The sequence below is a fragment of the Xyrauchen texanus genome, chromosome 40 (genome assembly GCF_025860055.1).
Source record: "Xyrauchen texanus isolate HMW12.3.18 chromosome 40, RBS_HiC_50CHRs, whole genome shotgun sequence".
NCBI lineage: Eukaryota > Metazoa > Chordata > Actinopteri > Cypriniformes > Catostomidae > Xyrauchen > Xyrauchen texanus.
The window spans coordinates 22,996,335-23,014,127 of NC_068315.1; the positions used below are offsets into that span (position 1 = coordinate 22,996,335).

A 17,793-nucleotide genomic window follows, 5' to 3' on the forward strand; every position below is an offset into this window, starting at 1 on the left:
GGAGGACAAGTCTCAGTTGCCTCCGCTTCTGAGACCATCAATCCATGCATCTTATCATGTGGTTCGTTGTGCATGACACCGTGGAGACTCCCAGAATGTGGAGGCTCATGCTACACTCCACAACTTACCATGCGCCCCATTGAGGGCAAGAACCATTTATCGCGACCACGAGGAAGTTACCCCATGTGAGACTATCCTCCCTAGCAATTTGGTTGCTTAGGAGACCTGGCTAGAGTCGCTCAGCACGCCCTGGATTCGACCTCTCGACTCCAGGAGTGGTAGACAGCATCAATACTCGCTGTGCTACCCAGGTCCCAGCCGATTTGTTTCTTAAGGCCATAAGGGCACAGACATTTGTCTGCTTGCATGTGAATGAGCTGTCTGAGTCAGGTAAATGACCAATCACAGTTTTTGTTATGTGCTATCATGTTATAACAATAACAGACCGGTGTGCAACACATTCTCATTTAAACGGTCCACAGATCAGAGCCGTGACAGACCTGTCTGAGCTCATAATGTTAAAGTGCTCATCTGATTCATTCTCTTTCTCTCCTCAACAGTTCCCTGTAACTTCTAATTGTCTTGTCTAATGATAATAAGCAAATATAAATAAAACTGACATCATTTAACATCTGCAAATATGCGTAAATCTCATTTAAATGGATCCAGTGAAAATCCAGTGTTTTCTTCCTGTCTAGCACTCATATAATATCTTTCCTTGAAGCGTCTTTCAGCCACGATCAAAACTCAGTTCATGAGATTTACAAATGTTGCATGACTGGTAGTTCTAGTAATCTATGTATGCAAACGTGTAAACTGTTTGCTACTTGTTGGTTCCGCAAGAGTGCTTGACGGCAACTAAAAAAAGTTCCAACACACGCTCTAAGCGGTTGACCAATCACAATAGACTTGGCCAGCTGATCAATCCGAGCAGACTGGGCTTTTTGGAAAGGGGGGTTTAAAGAGACAGGAGCTACAACAGAGAGTTTCAGACAGAGGGTGAAAAGAGGTGCTGTACCAATGTTCAGTATGATATTTTTTTTTTTTTTTTTTTACATTGACGCATGTAAACCTATTCTAGTAGACCCCCATTATAAAATTATGAACCTATATATTAGCATAATATGAGCTCTTTAACCATTTCTTTGTGCAAATAAATTACTAAAATTGGATGACTAAACTCAAGAAGAAACTTTTTTTTTTTTTAAGTTTTGTTTGAATTTTTTTATAAATATAGTTCTAAATAAGAGTTTATTTTTTTTTTTAGCAATTTTATGTATATATGTCATTTACTAAATTAAATTGTGTGTAGGCCTGTCACGATAACTACATTTTTTGGATGATACATTGTACCAGATATGATTACGATAAATGATATTATTGTAATTTTAAGACTATTTTTTGCCACTGATATAATGATAATATAAAAGTATAATAATGCATGTAATAATAGCTACAATGTATTAACTTTTAATTCTTAATATATTCAGACATTGGAATCGGAATGTCAAAAAAAAAATAAAGTCGGGAAGGCCCCTCTTCATCTCCAACAGCTCTGAAAACTAGATGGAATGGTTATGTTTTAGATTGCAGTGCTCCACATTAAGCATTGTGAATGTGTTTTTTGCTGTTGTGTTTTCTAAAATTAGCAGTAAAAATGGCTGTTTAATGTTAACAAAAGGCATTCAAATTCTAACAAATCCTGAAAAAGTACCCTGTTTATTTAATACGGTATGTGGGCCGTTGATAAATAGCATAACTGTAAACATTTATAAAGATTGACGATTTATCAACGTATGAAAATTAATCAACAACCATACACCTTTACATTTAACATGTCCTCCCTAAAAGCATGTCTTACATCCCTGAAAAAAAAAACATAGAGACATTTGGCATGTACTAGCAGGATGTCAGATGGAACAACCCACCAAAAAAATCATAATATTAATGTCATAAAATGTATAGTATTTGTTAAAATTAACTTTACCTCAACAAATATTTTTTGTTATATTTAAGTAACAAAACAAAGAAATTTAGCCAGGTGTAAGGAAAATATACTACATTTTACTTGATGGTTGTTCGACCTGACATTTTAGTTCTTAAATAAAAAAAAAATTGGTGTGTCTGAAATGTTTGGTACGTTCAAAACCACATGAAACAAACATAAATATAGTGTAGTATTACAGTTCTAAGATTTATCTTTTATTATATTTTTTTCGATTATGTAGATATTCCATTTTCATTATGGAGAACCTTATTTTTGACTGACCCATTTATTTTAAAGACAGATATATATTTTAATTTTACATATATTGTTAATATTATAGTGTTTATTTTACCATTTTATTTTTATATTTGTACATTATTACATTCAAATTGACTGATTCACATGGCATTATTGCTATTTTTGCTGTTCTTGTCAAAGGTGTTGTATTATGATTTATGACGGAGGCTGCAAACCTGGATCGCTCCGAAGTTACGCGCTTGCAACGTTGACAGCTTTTTTGTTTATAAATAAGTATGATAGTTTTATCGCATAGTTCACAGTACAATGACATTCACATTCACATTTCAGGAAAAAATCGTCCACTTCACACGCTCACATAAAATTCATCAAGTGCTGCTGCACGAGAGACGGAGAAGGATGCACAAAAGCGGATTTCCTGTATTCGTGCAAATTCTGGAATTAATACAAACACATTACTCAGAATCCTGTGGAGAATTTCAGACACTATAGATTCTTTTCAACAGCAGGATATGTTTTTTTTTTTTTTAAATAAGCAATACAGGCTAAATCACAAATACACCTGTTTTTTTTTGTGCGCGTGTGTGCGCGAGGAGCTACCTGAGCACAGATGCAGCGCGACGGGCAAAAATGTTGGTGACATTCATTCTTATGTAAACAAACACGCATGTAAACACAATGGGCAATATCAAGGTCAGCAAAAAGGATCGAGGTCATGTCCATATATTGTACGATAAGTTGATAACTTAATTATCGTGACAGGCCTAATTGTGTGATATATCGGCATATCAACCACCCTGCTCTCACATTATCGGACATTAAAAAACCCATATCGGCCGACCACTTGTATTTTGATTCATATCTGTAGTATTAACAGGGCCGGATAAGTTACATGCCAAAGTTTAGTACTGTTTGGGGATTTGAACAAACTCTAACCCCAAGTATGAGAAATAGCAAGCACCACTAAATACTGTAGCTGCATCTTTACCACTATCCTGAGCACTAAAACATCTAAAGGTGTAAACCTAACCTGTCATTTCATTTATCCAATTCAGGAGCTGAAGCTGGACCCAGCACAAGTTTTAGATTTCCATCACTCTACACTGCCACCGCTGAGGAGAGCCAAATCACTGGACCGCAGGACTACCGAATCAGTCATGACGGTAAGCCAAATCTTTCTCTCTGTTAGTCTGTTGTCTTACAGACCCATCCAGCAAAGATGCTGGACACCCTGCCATACATTTGATATGGTGTCCAGCAACTTCCAAGAAATTTTCAGTGGGAAGCGTTGTAATCCACAAACCTTCTGTACAAAGGGTGTGAGGTAAATGGCTTCCAGATTCTCCACAATGCCTCTGTTGTTATCAAGGTTCAAAGGTTAAAGAGAGCAGCAGGATTTGGCATGTTTTGAAGGAAAATATGGTCTACTGTTTTGGAAAATGTAATTACTAAAGAATGCCTCAATTTACAGGGAATTGTTGAGACTTTCAGACTTTAGGTGGAAATTGCACTGTCCAAAACTATCAATACTCGCTTTTTTTAATTGTACTGTCTACAAACACATTTAAATGCAAAGCCCTTCAATAAGCCCTGCCTCATAACATTCCTGACTAGTCTTGCTTTAGCAGCTGTTGTCATCTTCCATATTGTCACTCAGGCTTTTGCTCTTTTCCAATGCTAGTCTATGGAAGTTCTCTGTGTTTGGATATTTTGAAACAGAATTTTACAGAAACTTCACAGAAGCACACTTGAACGCTGGGGTACTTGTAATATTGACACAATATGCATAGTGGTACCTACTTTTTTGAAAGTTGAACTTTAATTCAAAATTTCAAGTAATTTTTTTTATGATTGTTTGTTGAACTACAAAATTACTTGAGATTCCTATCCCTAATCTTTACATAAATCTTGAAACGCGTGCTGTGAATTAATCTTTGTCAACCCCAATTCCCAAATGAACATGGTGTATATAACATCAGAAAGGGCACCTATATCTGCTTCCAGGTAAATTAATGTTAATAACTTAAATACTAAATCATTTACATAATTAAGGTCATTGTAGAAGCGATTTTAATTAAAGAGCTCAAAGTACCATAGTGAGTCTGTTGAAGAAATTTTATTCAGTTTCTTCTTTATGAATCACTCATGGAACTCTGCAGTTCATCAGGAAATCAATGTCTTACGTGCATCCATTTGTGACGTATTTCCACTGGTATTTCTACTGAGACTAATGTCTGTTGCCATCTTGTCTCTCTGTGGTATATGTGTACTTCATTGTTATGAGACCATGGACATCCTATTCCTCCAATGTTGTTGTTGGGTGTAGCATACTGCTCTCTCCTTCCCAGGTCATCTCCGCCTCCTCCCTGCATCCAGCTGTGCATTTCTGTCCTCTTCCCATTTGTTCCTGTGTGAGCATGTTTGAATAGTGTGTGTGTGTAGGAATTTCTATATATTTTATTTCACTGTAGTTTATATATAGGACGTGTTATTTTGAGGGTGTGTATGGTCAGTCCTATGGTCAGTCTTTAATCTTTGTGCTTATCTATGTATGTGAATGTATTTGGTTACTGACCAGTCCGCTACATTACAAGTAAATCACTCTCATATTCAACCGAATTTTGTGCTATGCGACTGAAACATGTCTGTTATTAGCCACTGGCTAGTAAATATTGTGATTTTACTCGCCAGAGCTCGAGTTGTGTAGTGGCAAAGAAGAACTTTAGCACCGCAATACTTTTACTGAATAAAAAGCTGTCTGGAATTAAGAAGCTGGATTCAGCCTCGTCTTTTACAGCGTGTTGTGTCTCGTGAGCGCACACTCTGAAGGAAATTGACCTTATTTGGCTGCAATGAGTCCTGAGATGTAATGATCGTGCTGTCACCATCGCTTAAGTTGCGCTGTGAATTGCCATAATTACATATAATCTTTAACAAAGGCAACTGGTTGGTTAAACTTTTCCCCTGACTGAGCTTGTCGATTTGAATATGAGAACTTGTAAGTATTTGCAAGTCAGTACACATTATACAAGTAAAAGTTTTGCACAAAAAAAACTTGTAACTTAATGTATTAAGTGTAGTAATTGTGTAAATACATAAATATGTAATAGCACAATCATACATTATGAAATATTTTAACTTCGGAAAATACTGTAAATATTAAATAATTTAACAAATTGGCTTGTGTTTTTTTGCATGGTAGTTTTGATGTAGTAGCACTTTATTTTACAAATATATTTTTACAGTGTAAAAAAATTGTATATTATAATTATTAAATAATTGTTGTATGTATATTTCTATTTTCAGAATTAGGTTCCGTCTTTGTGAATATTTTGTTAAAAATGTGTATGAAATTTTAAACCCTGACAAAAGCTTGCATCATTATTAATTAAAAATGCAATTTCATGGCATCATATAAATTGATATGATGTGGAATTTAACTTAAATAAAAAGCTTAAATGTTATTAAAATTGTCAAAAGTGTAATGTAAAATAAACTGTTCAATCTTGCACCCTATATTGCATGAAGTCATATAGCCCCCTTCTCACTTAACTTAAAGGGATAGTTCACCCTAAAATGAAAATTCTCTCATCAATTACTCGCCCTCATGCCATATTTCAGCTCTGTAGGGCCATACAATGCAAGTGAATGGTGCCAAACGTTTGATGCTCCAAAAAGCACCATAAAGTCATCATAAAAGTAATCCATATTTTCTGAAGTTATATGAGAGGTTTGGGTGAGAAACAATCAATATTTTAGTAATTGTTTTTCTCAATTCACTGCTGATCCCCTGCTGATGTTGTACGTTTGCCCACTGACAAACTATAATTTTATGGTAGGTTAATTTGAACAGTGAGAGACAGAATAACAACAACAAAAATCCAGGAAAACGCATGTCAAAAATGTTATAATTTGAACAGTTTTCCCTCACTCTATGCATGAAGAATGTGAATCACCAAAAACACAAGAAGAATGTGAAAGTGATCTGTTTCATACACATCTGAGATGGCATTAGTGTGACTAAATGATGAGAAAATTTTCATTTTTGGATGAACTATACATTTTTCAGTTTTCAGTAGCATTATGCTTATGTCGTCAAAAATCTGGCTAGTAATAACACATTTTTACTATACAATGTTGATTCTCCATCGTGTCTGTAGAGGGTTGGGTTCTCACATTTGTGAGTGTGTATGCGGGTGTTTGTTGCGCTGTCCAGCACTCTTAACACTATTTTCCATAGACACAATACACATGCCTGTTGTGTTTTTCTTTTGTGTGGAGCACTTGAGTTCCTCCCAGCAAGCTGTGCCATGGAGATACTCCGAACTGGCATGTGGAGTGTGTTTTTCTTTTCTGCCCTTATGCCATCATGGAAATCAGTGACTGTGAAGTCAAGTATTCCAGAAGAAAACACCCTTAATTTAATATTTTTCTGTTACCTAAGAGTGTAAATGAACCAAGTAGCAGAAAATGCTTTGTATTGATTGTGGTGCATTGGTTAAAATGTGTGAAATTGCAGAAAGATCTTAGACTTTGGCTAATAGGTTTTGGGTGTCTTGGGTGAGTGAATGTTCATTACAAGCAGTGCCATGCAGACTTCAGAGGTACTGCACTTCAGCATACACAGATGCTATCTGGGATTTGTTCTACTTATCATGCATGGTGACTAGTGTGATCTCACAAAAACATGCCATTAAGACGGGTCACAAATAGCTTGGCTATTTCTCTGTTTATATTCATGACTGTTTCCTCTTTGGATTACAGCCAGACTTGCTGAACTTCAAGAAAGGTTGGATGGTGAAACTTGATGAACAAGGCCAGGTAAGACTTTGGTCATTTTTCAATAATAATAATCTCTCATCACTTCTCTCAGAAATGAGTAGCATCCCTGATGTTCCAGGAAAAAAATGTATATAGAAAATGAAACAGAATTTTAACTTCAAAGCCTGATATAGATGTAATGAGTTTTTGTCAGACTTAAAGACAAAAGTAAATGCAAAGTGTTGATAGGGCTGAGTTGAAGAAGAATTCTGATTCCTCTTTACGATTCCAGTTCCTTAACGGTTCCAGTAACAATTCCAGTCATTCTTTTAGTTCCCTTTTTTTAAATAATTATTTGGAAATGAGAAATGCTATTCCTATAGTATTTACTACCCTCTGCTGTCTGTTACCAAGTAATGAGATCATTTCAGATTATACAGAGCAACTCAGAAATACATTTAATACAATTCTTGTAAAAGGTGTGTTTGCAGACTTTTTAGAGACATAGTTACAGTCCAATAATAGATCCTAACTATATTCTAAATAAACAAATTTAAACCAACAAGAAATGTGATGGCATATTTCATTCATTAATTTATTATTTTATAAAACATTCTAATTATTATAAACAAAACTCATGTGTTTTTAAATATACATTGTCATATGAACAACCAGTCAGTAACTGCACTGCTTGATTTAAGTCTCACTGGTCATACATGTTTTATTTGTATTTTTTAAATTATCCCCTTTTCTCCCCAATTTGAAACGCCCAATTTCCACTATTTAGTAGGTTCTCCTGGTGGCATGCTTACTCACCTCAATCCGGGTGGCGGAGGACAAGTCTCAGTTGCCTCCGCTTCTGAGAGAGTCAATCGGCGCATCTTATCACGTGGTTCGTTGTGCATGACATCGCGGAGACTCCGCATATGGAGGCTCATGCTACTCTCAGCAATCCATGCATAACTTAACACGCGATCATACTATTCTGGTATTTTTAAAGAATACCTCTGTGGTTCTTGTTCAGAACCGGTTCACATTTCCAACCCTAAGCATTGATCATATCAGTAACTCAGTAGTAATAGGGCTGGATGATATATTGAATATGAATTTCAGATGATTTTATGAGTGATCTAATATTAAGCAACATGATGAATATCATGATGATTTGAACTTTTTTCCCCCATAGTTTTTTTAAAAGACCATGTCGTTACACTAATTTCTCAATCCTTGATTTGCAAATCTTGAGTTTAAAACAGATGTTGTTATAGCATCTGATTTAAACTTCAGTAGATAAAATGGTGTTAGTGTTAAGTTAGAAATTATATTTGTAAATCAGTTCAAACTGTTCATTTCAGTTAATCAGTTTAAACCCCTGATTCAAGGGTTAATATTCAGCATCATTGAAAATGTTCACAGAAGTCCCTGCATGTTTTTTTTTTATATATATATTAAAATATATAGGTAAAGATTCCTTTTTTAATATGTATTATATTGGTGCTTGCAATTAATTAAAAATAATTTATAAATAAAGTAAAAAAAAAAAAAAAACACTGAAAACATGCCCTACTTTATTTTTCTTCTTGCATTAAACATATTAAATCTAATTCACTACAATGGTAAATAATATTTCCCCTGGGGGAACAAAGCATGGAAAAATGTATTTCTTATGGATTAGTTAACAGGTGCTTAAAGGGATAGTTCACACAAAAATAAATATTCTCACATGATTTTACTCACCCTCATGCCATCCCAGTTGTGTATGACTTTTTCTTCTGCAGAACACAAATGAAGATTATTTCAACGTTGTACGTCCATACAATACAAGTTGACTCCAAAAATCACATAAAGGCTGCATAAAAGTAATCCAAATGACTTCTGTTGTTAAATCCATATTTTCTGAAGTGATATTATAGGTGTGGGTGAGAAACGGAGCAATAAAAAAGTACATTTTAGCTTGAAATTATTCCACCTGGCCAGTAGGGGGCATATGCATGAAGAATGTGAATCACCAAAAACAAAGTGAAAGTTGAAGTGCAGCCTGACTGAGCAGGGAGGAGAATTTATAGTAAAAATTACTTAAATATTGATAAATAAATGATGAGATAATTTTCACTTTTGGTTGAACTATTCTTTTAAATATATGTTAAACAATAAATGTCTTTTAAACTGAAATTGTTATTGAATTTTGTATGTGTATTCAGTATTTATAGAGATGGTTCTCAAAGTTTTAAATGCACATCTCTATTTACTAAAGATTGAAAGCTCTTTTCTGCCATTCCATTGATCTTTGATCAAAGGTATTTGGTTCAATTGCTTGGCCCTTACTCAAAGCATACTCTAATGCTTTTTAAAGGGCATTGTATACGTTGTACTTTTTCCCTGCATGGTCTTTAAGAAGCATGAAGTGTCATAGAAATCCTGCCCATCAGATAGATGCAGGGTTTTCTTGGACCAAGGTCTCTGGGTAGTGATACATTCCTTTCTTTTTTATTTGTTGTCTTGTTTTAGTGGAAGAAGTATTGGTTTGTGCTGACAGATCACAGTCTACTATACTACAAGGATTCTATTGCTGAAGAGGTAATTTACAGTACCTGTTAACAGTGCATAGAATATTCTTTTTTATGCACACATATTGGATTTTTTTCCCCTAGATTTTTTTCAACAATAACCCTTGTTGTAATTGAGAATTATTCCTTCACAGAATGTTTTTGTGTGTGTGTGTGTGTGTGTGTGTGTGTGTGTGTGTGTGTGTGTGTGTGTGTGTGTGTGTGTGTGTGTGTGTGTGTGTGTGTGTGCAACAGGCATCTGATCTTGATGGAGAAATTGACCTTAGTACATCCTATAATGTTACAGAGTATCAAGCTCAACGGAACTATGGCTTCCAGATTCATGTAAGAGTGTTTAAAGCTAACATGCGTTTGGTGTAGTTTTAAGCTCTCGTAGTGATGCAGATGGGTTATGTTTTCCTCCCAATTGTTTTAATGTTTGACATTTTATGATAAAGAGATGTTATGTTTAGTTGTATTTGGATCTAATGCCTTCTAACCAAACATCTATACTTGGTATTGTAGGTACGATGTACATGACATTTGAAAAAAAATGACTAAATGGTATCAAAGCAATGCAGGGACAAATCTCCCAGTCTTAGATTGTAGATTTTCTCTCCTTTTAGTATGCAAATTAAAAAAAGTCTTTGTACTTGTTTAAATATCATTCATAAATCATCAATGGTTCTTCTAATTTTTTTTTTGTTTACTCCAGACTCAAGAGGGGGTGCACACGCTCTCTGCCATGACTGCAGGAATACGACGCAACTGGATCCAAGCAGTCATGAAAAATGTCCGGCCATCCACCGCCCCAGATGTTACTAGGTCTGTTACTTTACATGATTCCATAAAATTATATGAAAGTCCTACTTGAAGATGAATTTGAGTACCATGTACCTACATTAAAAAAGTACACATTTGGGGCACATTGTGCGTGGATTGCGGAGAGTAGCATGAGCCTCCACATGCTGTGAGTCTCTGCGGTGTCATGCACAGTGAGCCACGTGATAAGATGCACGGATTGACTGTCTCAGAAGCGGAGGCAACTGAGAATTGTCATCTGCCACCCACATTGTGGTGAGTAACCACACCACCACAAGGACCTACTAAGTAGTGGGAATTTGGCATTCCAAATTGAGAGAAAAGAGGATAGAAAAAAAAGTATGCATTTGAGACTGTGTAGTTATTGTATACATATGTATTGTCCAGTGAAACTTGTGAAATTCACGTTTGCTGCTACCAAGGTTGGGTATGGGTAAGGAAGATTTAGGTTTTACAGTATCAATTTCATGCAGGTACTTCAAATATAAGCGCAATGTAACAACATGTTTGACCTAAATAAGTACATTTTAATGTAAGTACTTAGTAGTAAAATAAATATATATATAAATATATAAATATTTTTTTCCTTAATTTCACAATTGTTAACTTTTTTGTTTATTTAACAGCCTGACTGATGACCATGGTTCTTGTGGACCCTTTGAGGGTCTAGCTCGGCCTGATATCACTAAGGACTCCCCTTCTTCCGAGGCGTCCTTGGTAGAGCGGGACATTGGAGTAAAGAAGAGCCGCGTTAGGGAACGGAGGCGCGAAGGAAGGTCCAAAACTTTTGACTGGGCTGAATTTCGTCCTATCGCCCAGGCTCTGGCCCAGCAAAGAGCGCATGAGGCAGATACTTTGCAGGCCGAGCTAACCAATGCAGAGCGCTCCAAGAGGAGGGAGGAAAGGCGGAAGAGGTATGAAAGCGTCACCGGCTCATCTTTCGATCCTGCCACTGACAGTGCAAAGATGGACTTTGAGAGTGGGGGTGTGGTCCAGGTAGATGCACAGCCCCCACCCGCTGAGCAGCAGCAGAGGGTGCAGGATGAAATAGAACAGCGCTGGCAACAGGTAGAGAAGACACCCATCAGAGAGGAGAGGAGAGTGCCCTTGTCTTCAGCCCTTCAGACCACTGACACAACAGAGTTGGAGAAGCTAGTAGAGAGCTACAAAAAAGGGGTACATGCCAGCAAAATACAATGCAAGATATCAGTTTATATAAGTTAAATCATTGCAAGACCATGAAATGTGATGGGGTAAAAACTAAGACTGGGTGGTATGTACTGTGCAACTGTAGAAATGTGTCATCCGGTAGAGATGTGTAGTAGTGATACTATTTCTAGTGTGGTTTATCCAATCATTATTTAAAGTCAGAATTGTTTGTGGTATGTTTGGAGTCTGTTGTTTTTAAATGAGACTAAATATAATGAGAGATTTATAATTAATTTATCATGAATAATCTTTTGGTTTGCGTTTATTAAGTTCCGAATATAAAGAAAAAATATTCAAATGAGATTAAGTACCTTTTATTGGTAAAACATGTTCTTTCTTTGCATTATTAAAACCTGGGCAATACCACATGATTAATTAAAATATAAAATAACTATATTGTGAGATATACCATTACTTTTAATAAAACAATATTCATACCATAATATAACAATTTGGTCATACCGCCCACCCCTTTCTAGTCATAAATTATTTTATTTTGTGGACATTGCCAGGTTGAAGAGCTGAAAGCTCAGTTGGAGAGCTGCCACCAGCACTTGATGGACTCCAATCGGCACAAGCAAGAGCTTGAGGTTCGACTCAAAGATGCACTCGGGAGGGAACAGCAGATCCGTGCGGGTTACATTTCACCGGTAGGCCACATTTATGTCATTAGTATCATTTTCTTAGAGGCTTTATGTTTTTCATAATGTATTCAGGCATTTAATAACATTTTTCCATTAAACCGATTGTGTAATTGTCAGTAATAGAGAAAAAAGCAAAAATAAACCACATGGCTTCCATCTTTATCATCAAAGCTGTGAACGCGTCGCTTTGCATGCCTCGAGATCATTGCATGTAAATAAAAACATTTGTTTCTCATGCTCTTTTTGCCTCTTTGAAAGATTCCTCTTGCTGTGTTTTACCGAAATGACACATTAAAAATTGCAGTTTCATGCAAGCTGTAATGCATGTTCCAACATAGAATTTATTAACAATAATTGAACATGAATTAATCAGTATGAAGTGGTGGCATGACAACATTCTCTGAATTTAGACTAATTTCACCCTCCAGATACATTCATACTCATTGATGCACATTTTTAAAAAGTACTTTAAGAGAAATGTTACAGTATTTAAGTTTAAATGTTTTTATTGTTTATTGATATTATCTTATCAGTTTTTCTGTAATAGTTTAAGAAACCAATCAGAGTAAACTGTGCAGTCAACAAAAACTTTTCAATAACAGATTTGTCCCTGGTGTCTATAACCCTATTTGCATCTTAAATGCTGTGAGTATCAGTATATCTCAAAGGTGTAGAAAATATATCTAAAATTGATCTTTTGCAGACAAGTACTATATATGAAAAGGACATATTTGCATTATATGTATTCATATTTAACCATTCATTGTGTGTCTGTGTGTTTGTGTGTGTACATGTTTGTCATCTTAGTTTTTGTTCAAAATATTGTGAGTATCATTTTCTGAGCTTAATTTGGACTTCTCCAAATATCAGCATATCAGATTCAGTTACTCAATTTACAGCCTTCTTTATTGCTTTGTGTGAGACTTAAGTAAAAAAAAAAAAACTAGGCATTTTAAGTACATTTTATAGTACTACTTTCAATTAAGTCTTTTGTTTAGTAAAAGAAATATGTGGTGTTTCCATTTTAAGTTTGACAAAGTTTATCAAGTGCTAACCAAAGAACATCTCCATCTCTACTTACTACAGTTTTGAACTGAGTAGTCGCTTTGTGGATTCATTTATTCACTTCTTTCAATTCACCTTTTGAATACAAATGTTATTTATGTGTTGTTGTGATATGGAACTTGAACAAACATGGTAAAAAAAAAAAAATTATGGTTGCTCAATAGGTTTTGGTTAACTTGTTTTTTGAAAGAGCCGATTTACAACAGAACATCAGCCTTATAACTGTATGGCATGTAACTGTACTGGCATTCTTAGCTAGCACTAATGTTGCATTACTTACCCCATGAAACAACTCTAACCACATAATTTGCATGCATTATGATTTACTAATCTTTGCAATAATTTTTTTTTCTAGCCTTCTAATTTTCATCATCCATGAAAGAGGCTGAGTGTATTTACTATCCCTTTAACATTAATAGTTTGATAAATATTGTAATTAAATATAAATTTACCTAAAATTCTCAAAATCTTTGAAAAATTGTTGATTTATAATCTACAAATTAATTAGCATTATTCACCTATGCTGAATTTTAATTAACTGTCTGGTCCCCTTTTCCAAGCTGGAGTCCCCTTTGAGTCTTGAGACAGAGCCCCAGATGAAGAGGACAGAACTGGTTAGTTCTCAAGCTCAGAGCTTAACAAAGAAGTACCAGGAAACCAAAGAGCTCCTACAGCTGCAAGAACTGAAAAAGCGCAACATGCAGGCACAGCTTGGCCTTTCTCTCTCACACTGGTCCACAAAGGAACCTTACCTTTCTGACACCAAACAAACTACCACCTCCGAGGTCTATACCTCAAATGCCATTCAAAAAACAATCAGTTTTACACTTCTAGATAGTGAGGGCAAAATTAGTGAGCTTGAGGGCTTGATAGATGCCAGTAAGCCTTTGACACTAAAGGAGCTGATAAAGCTTATGCACTCACATAGTGAATATTTTTGGGTAGATTGTCCTCAAGTACAGGAAAGAAGTGAGCTTAGTAGGTCAGGTGAAATGACGCAATGCCAGAAACTGTTAGAAAGCTTCAAGAACCAACAGGAAATTGAGAATGAGACAATGAGGAAAACCCTGGAAAAGGCTGGAGACTGCATCCGGCATAACGAAGCTCAATTGGTCACCATGGAGGACATGTTGGGAAGAGTCCAGAGGCAGAAAATAGAGGGGTTCACTTCAGCTTGCGTAACAGAAGACCCTTCGGAAATTACGAGCAGGCAGCTGTCACAGCAGGTCGAATTGTTAGCAAACGAAAATGTTGCTTTGAACCAGCGTTATCAGGAAATTGTTAACCAGTTGAGGGAAGCAGATAGAGAAATAGATAGGCTAAAAGCAGAGCTTTGTAGACTCCGTAGCAGTCAGCAATATCCACAAGGCAACGTAAACCAGGATATGACTGAGCAGGAAGACAAAGAGACAACTTCCACAGATAAAAATGTTTACGAGCACGAACTCGGTGAAAAATCGCAGAAGCTGCAAGAGACTCTTAATAAATTGGAAGTGCTTGGCAATAATTTGAAAGATACAGAGAAAAGACTGGAACTTAAAGAGGCCACCCTTAGAGGTCTTGGATTTTATGTGTCAGAAAACAAAAAAGATGACAAAGAGTTGCCTACAGAGACAGAAGAACTCAAACAACAAATGGAGATCCTTCACTACAAGCTTTCAGAGAAGGAGCAGATGCTTCAAAATGCTGAGCAGATCTGTAGAGAATGTCAGTCCCAAAATACAGAACTGATTACAAAAAATGAAGAAGCAGAAAGGATGTTTGTTCAAATGCTTTTTAATGCTCAGAGAGAAATTAGAATGTTGAAGGAGAAGGCAGGAACTGAAGTAACGCTTGGTAGCGAACCAGGAAAAGGAAGTGGGAGCCAAGAGTTGATGCAGAGAGAAGAATCAATCTCACATGGTAGTGTGATTGAGGAAGTGGTGGAAGAGTTCAAGAGAAAGTCTGAGTCTCTTAATTGTGTTCTTGACATGTTGATAAGTGGCAATGAGGAAATTAAGAAATGCAATTCATCCAGCATTCGCTTGGAGACAAACACTTTAGACAGGAATCAGACAGGAATGATTAAGGAAATGTTTGAGAGAAAGATTCTACATGTAGTTTTAGGTGGCTTAGAGGTCTGTCAAAAAGGCTCTGGACAAGAGCAAGCCCTTGCAGCTGTAAGGAATGTTGTAGAGCGTATGCTAGTTGACAAAAAAGTGCTGCTTTTTATGACAGAGTTCTCCAATGTCCAAAAAATACAAAGAGCTGGACCTAAAAATGTATGGAGTGAAGAGACAACCATGCTATCGAATTTTGACATTTTGAATCAGTTGTTTGATGATTCCACAAATTCCTGTATTATGAAAAATCTCTACGAAGTCATACAAAAGAAAGTGGTGTTGTGGAATTGGACAGCTTCAGCTATTGGGGAATGTGCAAATGAGCAACTCCAGTCCTTAGTTTTGACTCTTACAAGCTACGGGACTCAAGAAAGACACTGGTCTGAGTACATTCAAGAGGCCATCTTGGATGTAATGTGTACATACTTGGTAATTCAGCAGAGCTTTTTGGAGAAGAAAGTGTTAGGAAGAGGGACACATCTAGACCTAGCTGCCTGTGCAAATTGTGCTGATTTAAGAGCACAAAACATAAAGCTCAGATCAGAACTTGAGCAGATGCAAGTTGAGTCAAGTTTCCAGAGTCCCATGAGTGGGGACTCAATGGGTGTCCGCCACATACAGATAAAGGGAGAGTCAATTGACTTCCTTGACAAGGCCATTCAGCTTCAGGATATGGTGGCCAAGCATAAAAATGAGCTACGGGAAGTAAAGGAGGTATATGATAAAGAAGCAGAGAAACTACGACAGGAAGTGGCTAAGTCTGGTGAGACTCTGAGGCTGAGGTCAGAGGAGAATGTGAAGGAGCTTGACTCAATGACTGTTTGCATGGAGAACCTTAAGAAGAAGCATGAGTTGGAGTGTCATAACTTAATAGCACACTTCAGCGATGAGATGGAAGAACTTTTGGTTGCTGTGGGCCCTGATGTTGCTGAGCCTGAAAAGGATGGCAAACCAAACTCAACTTCCCTCAAGCTGCGAATAAAAAAGCTTGTGTCCCAGGTGTCTGACTTAACCGAGGAAAAGAATCGGCGAGATTGTGAGGGGGATGCGACATTGCTTCGACTGAAATACGAGAAAGACCTGGGAAACTTAAAGGTCAAGGAGTTCTGTGTCCTTGCTCTTCTCCATCCGTAATGACTTCATGTGCCAACCTTAAACCTGACCCTTTACCCTCCTTTTTTCATACTAATCCTGCTTTGTGGTGCTTTGTTCTTGCCTAAGATCTATCACCAGTGATGCATGGCTAACTTAGATATGCATGTATGTTTTAAGTATTAGGAGTGTGGATGAGCCAGCTGTGATAAGGTAGCAGGTGTAAAATAAGAATCAACTTACTGGATGCTCTCATTGATTTGGGAGTGTGCAGTAAACTATTTCTAGTGAATACAATTCCAACTGAAAACATTAAAGAATGCATTCCACAGACTTCACGGCATAACCCGAACATTTAAATGTATGCATTTGGCAGATGCTTTTATATGTTACTGAAAGTGCATTCAGGGTATACATTTTATCAGTTTGTGTGTTCCCTGAGAATTGAAACCATGATCTTGGCGTTGCTAGTGCTATGCTCTACAAGTTAAGCTACAGGAACCCTGTCTAGATATTCAGTAAAAAAAAAAGAAAAATGTGTGCAAGATGCAACAGGGAAAACTTAATTTGTCAGAATTATAGGTTTACTTGGGTCTTGGAAAACTAGTTTTTTTCTTCTTTACATTTATCTTAACCTCTTTGCCTTATTAACAGCCGTTGTTCAATGCAATACTAGTTCTATGCATAAGCTGCTTATCTTTGTAACTGTTAATTTTTAAGAAGCTGGAATTTTGCAGTCAAAGTAACAAAGCAAGCACTTAAATTTTTAATTTTAAGCTATTTTCTATGAAAGTTTAAATGTGAAAGACAAGGAATTGTCTCTTAAAAGTATATTCTGAGTCCAGTGCAAGTTAAGCTCAATCAACAGCATTTGTTGCATAATGTTGATTACCACGTAAAGTTAATTTCGACCCGTCCCTCCTTTTCTTAAAAAAAAAAAGCAAAAATGAAGGTTACAGTGAGGCACTACAATGGAAGTAGAGGGTTTAAAGGCAGAAATGTGAAGCTTATAATTTTATTAAAGCACTTGCATTAATTCATAACCCGAAACGAAAGTATGTACTGTATTCTCATCATTGCCGCAAGGGGCGCTAGAGTGGATTTTCTTCAATCAATAACCGTCATGTCAGACTTGGGGAGCAATTTTAGTTGAATCTATTTGAAAAATATATTGGACTTTTTCCCCAGTCCATTCAAACAAACTTGTTTTTTCTCTGTGTCTCTCCTCCCCTCTCCTCAACAATTAACTCATCTACCACATCCAGGCTGCATCCTAAAACTTAGGCAGCTGACTTGCTGCCTAATCA

The 17,793-nt window shown here is 36.4% G+C and overlaps 1 protein-coding gene across 2 annotated transcripts in view; it reads left to right on the top strand.

Annotated features, from left to right (window-relative positions):
* Positions 1-17,793, top strand: part of LOC127633283 (myosin phosphatase Rho-interacting protein-like) — an 86,882-nt gene that overhangs the window by 59,231 nt on the left and 9,858 nt on the right. Inside the window, exons 9-16 of one of the 2 annotated variants that reach the window (XM_052112276.1) lie at positions 3,301-3,408; positions 7,010-7,066; positions 9,515-9,583; positions 9,808-9,897; positions 10,268-10,377; positions 11,001-11,550; positions 12,096-12,233; positions 13,853-13,906. In XM_052112276.1, the coding sequence (XP_051968236.1) occupies positions 3,301-3,408; positions 7,010-7,066; positions 9,515-9,583; positions 9,808-9,897; positions 10,268-10,377; positions 11,001-11,550; positions 12,096-12,233; positions 13,853-13,906 (1,176 nt within the window). The remainder of the gene's footprint in view (positions 1-3,300; positions 3,409-7,009; positions 7,067-9,514; positions 9,584-9,807; positions 9,898-10,267; positions 10,378-11,000; positions 11,551-12,095; positions 12,234-13,852; positions 13,907-17,793) is intronic. The other variant, XM_052112277.1, reaches the window with a different exon arrangement.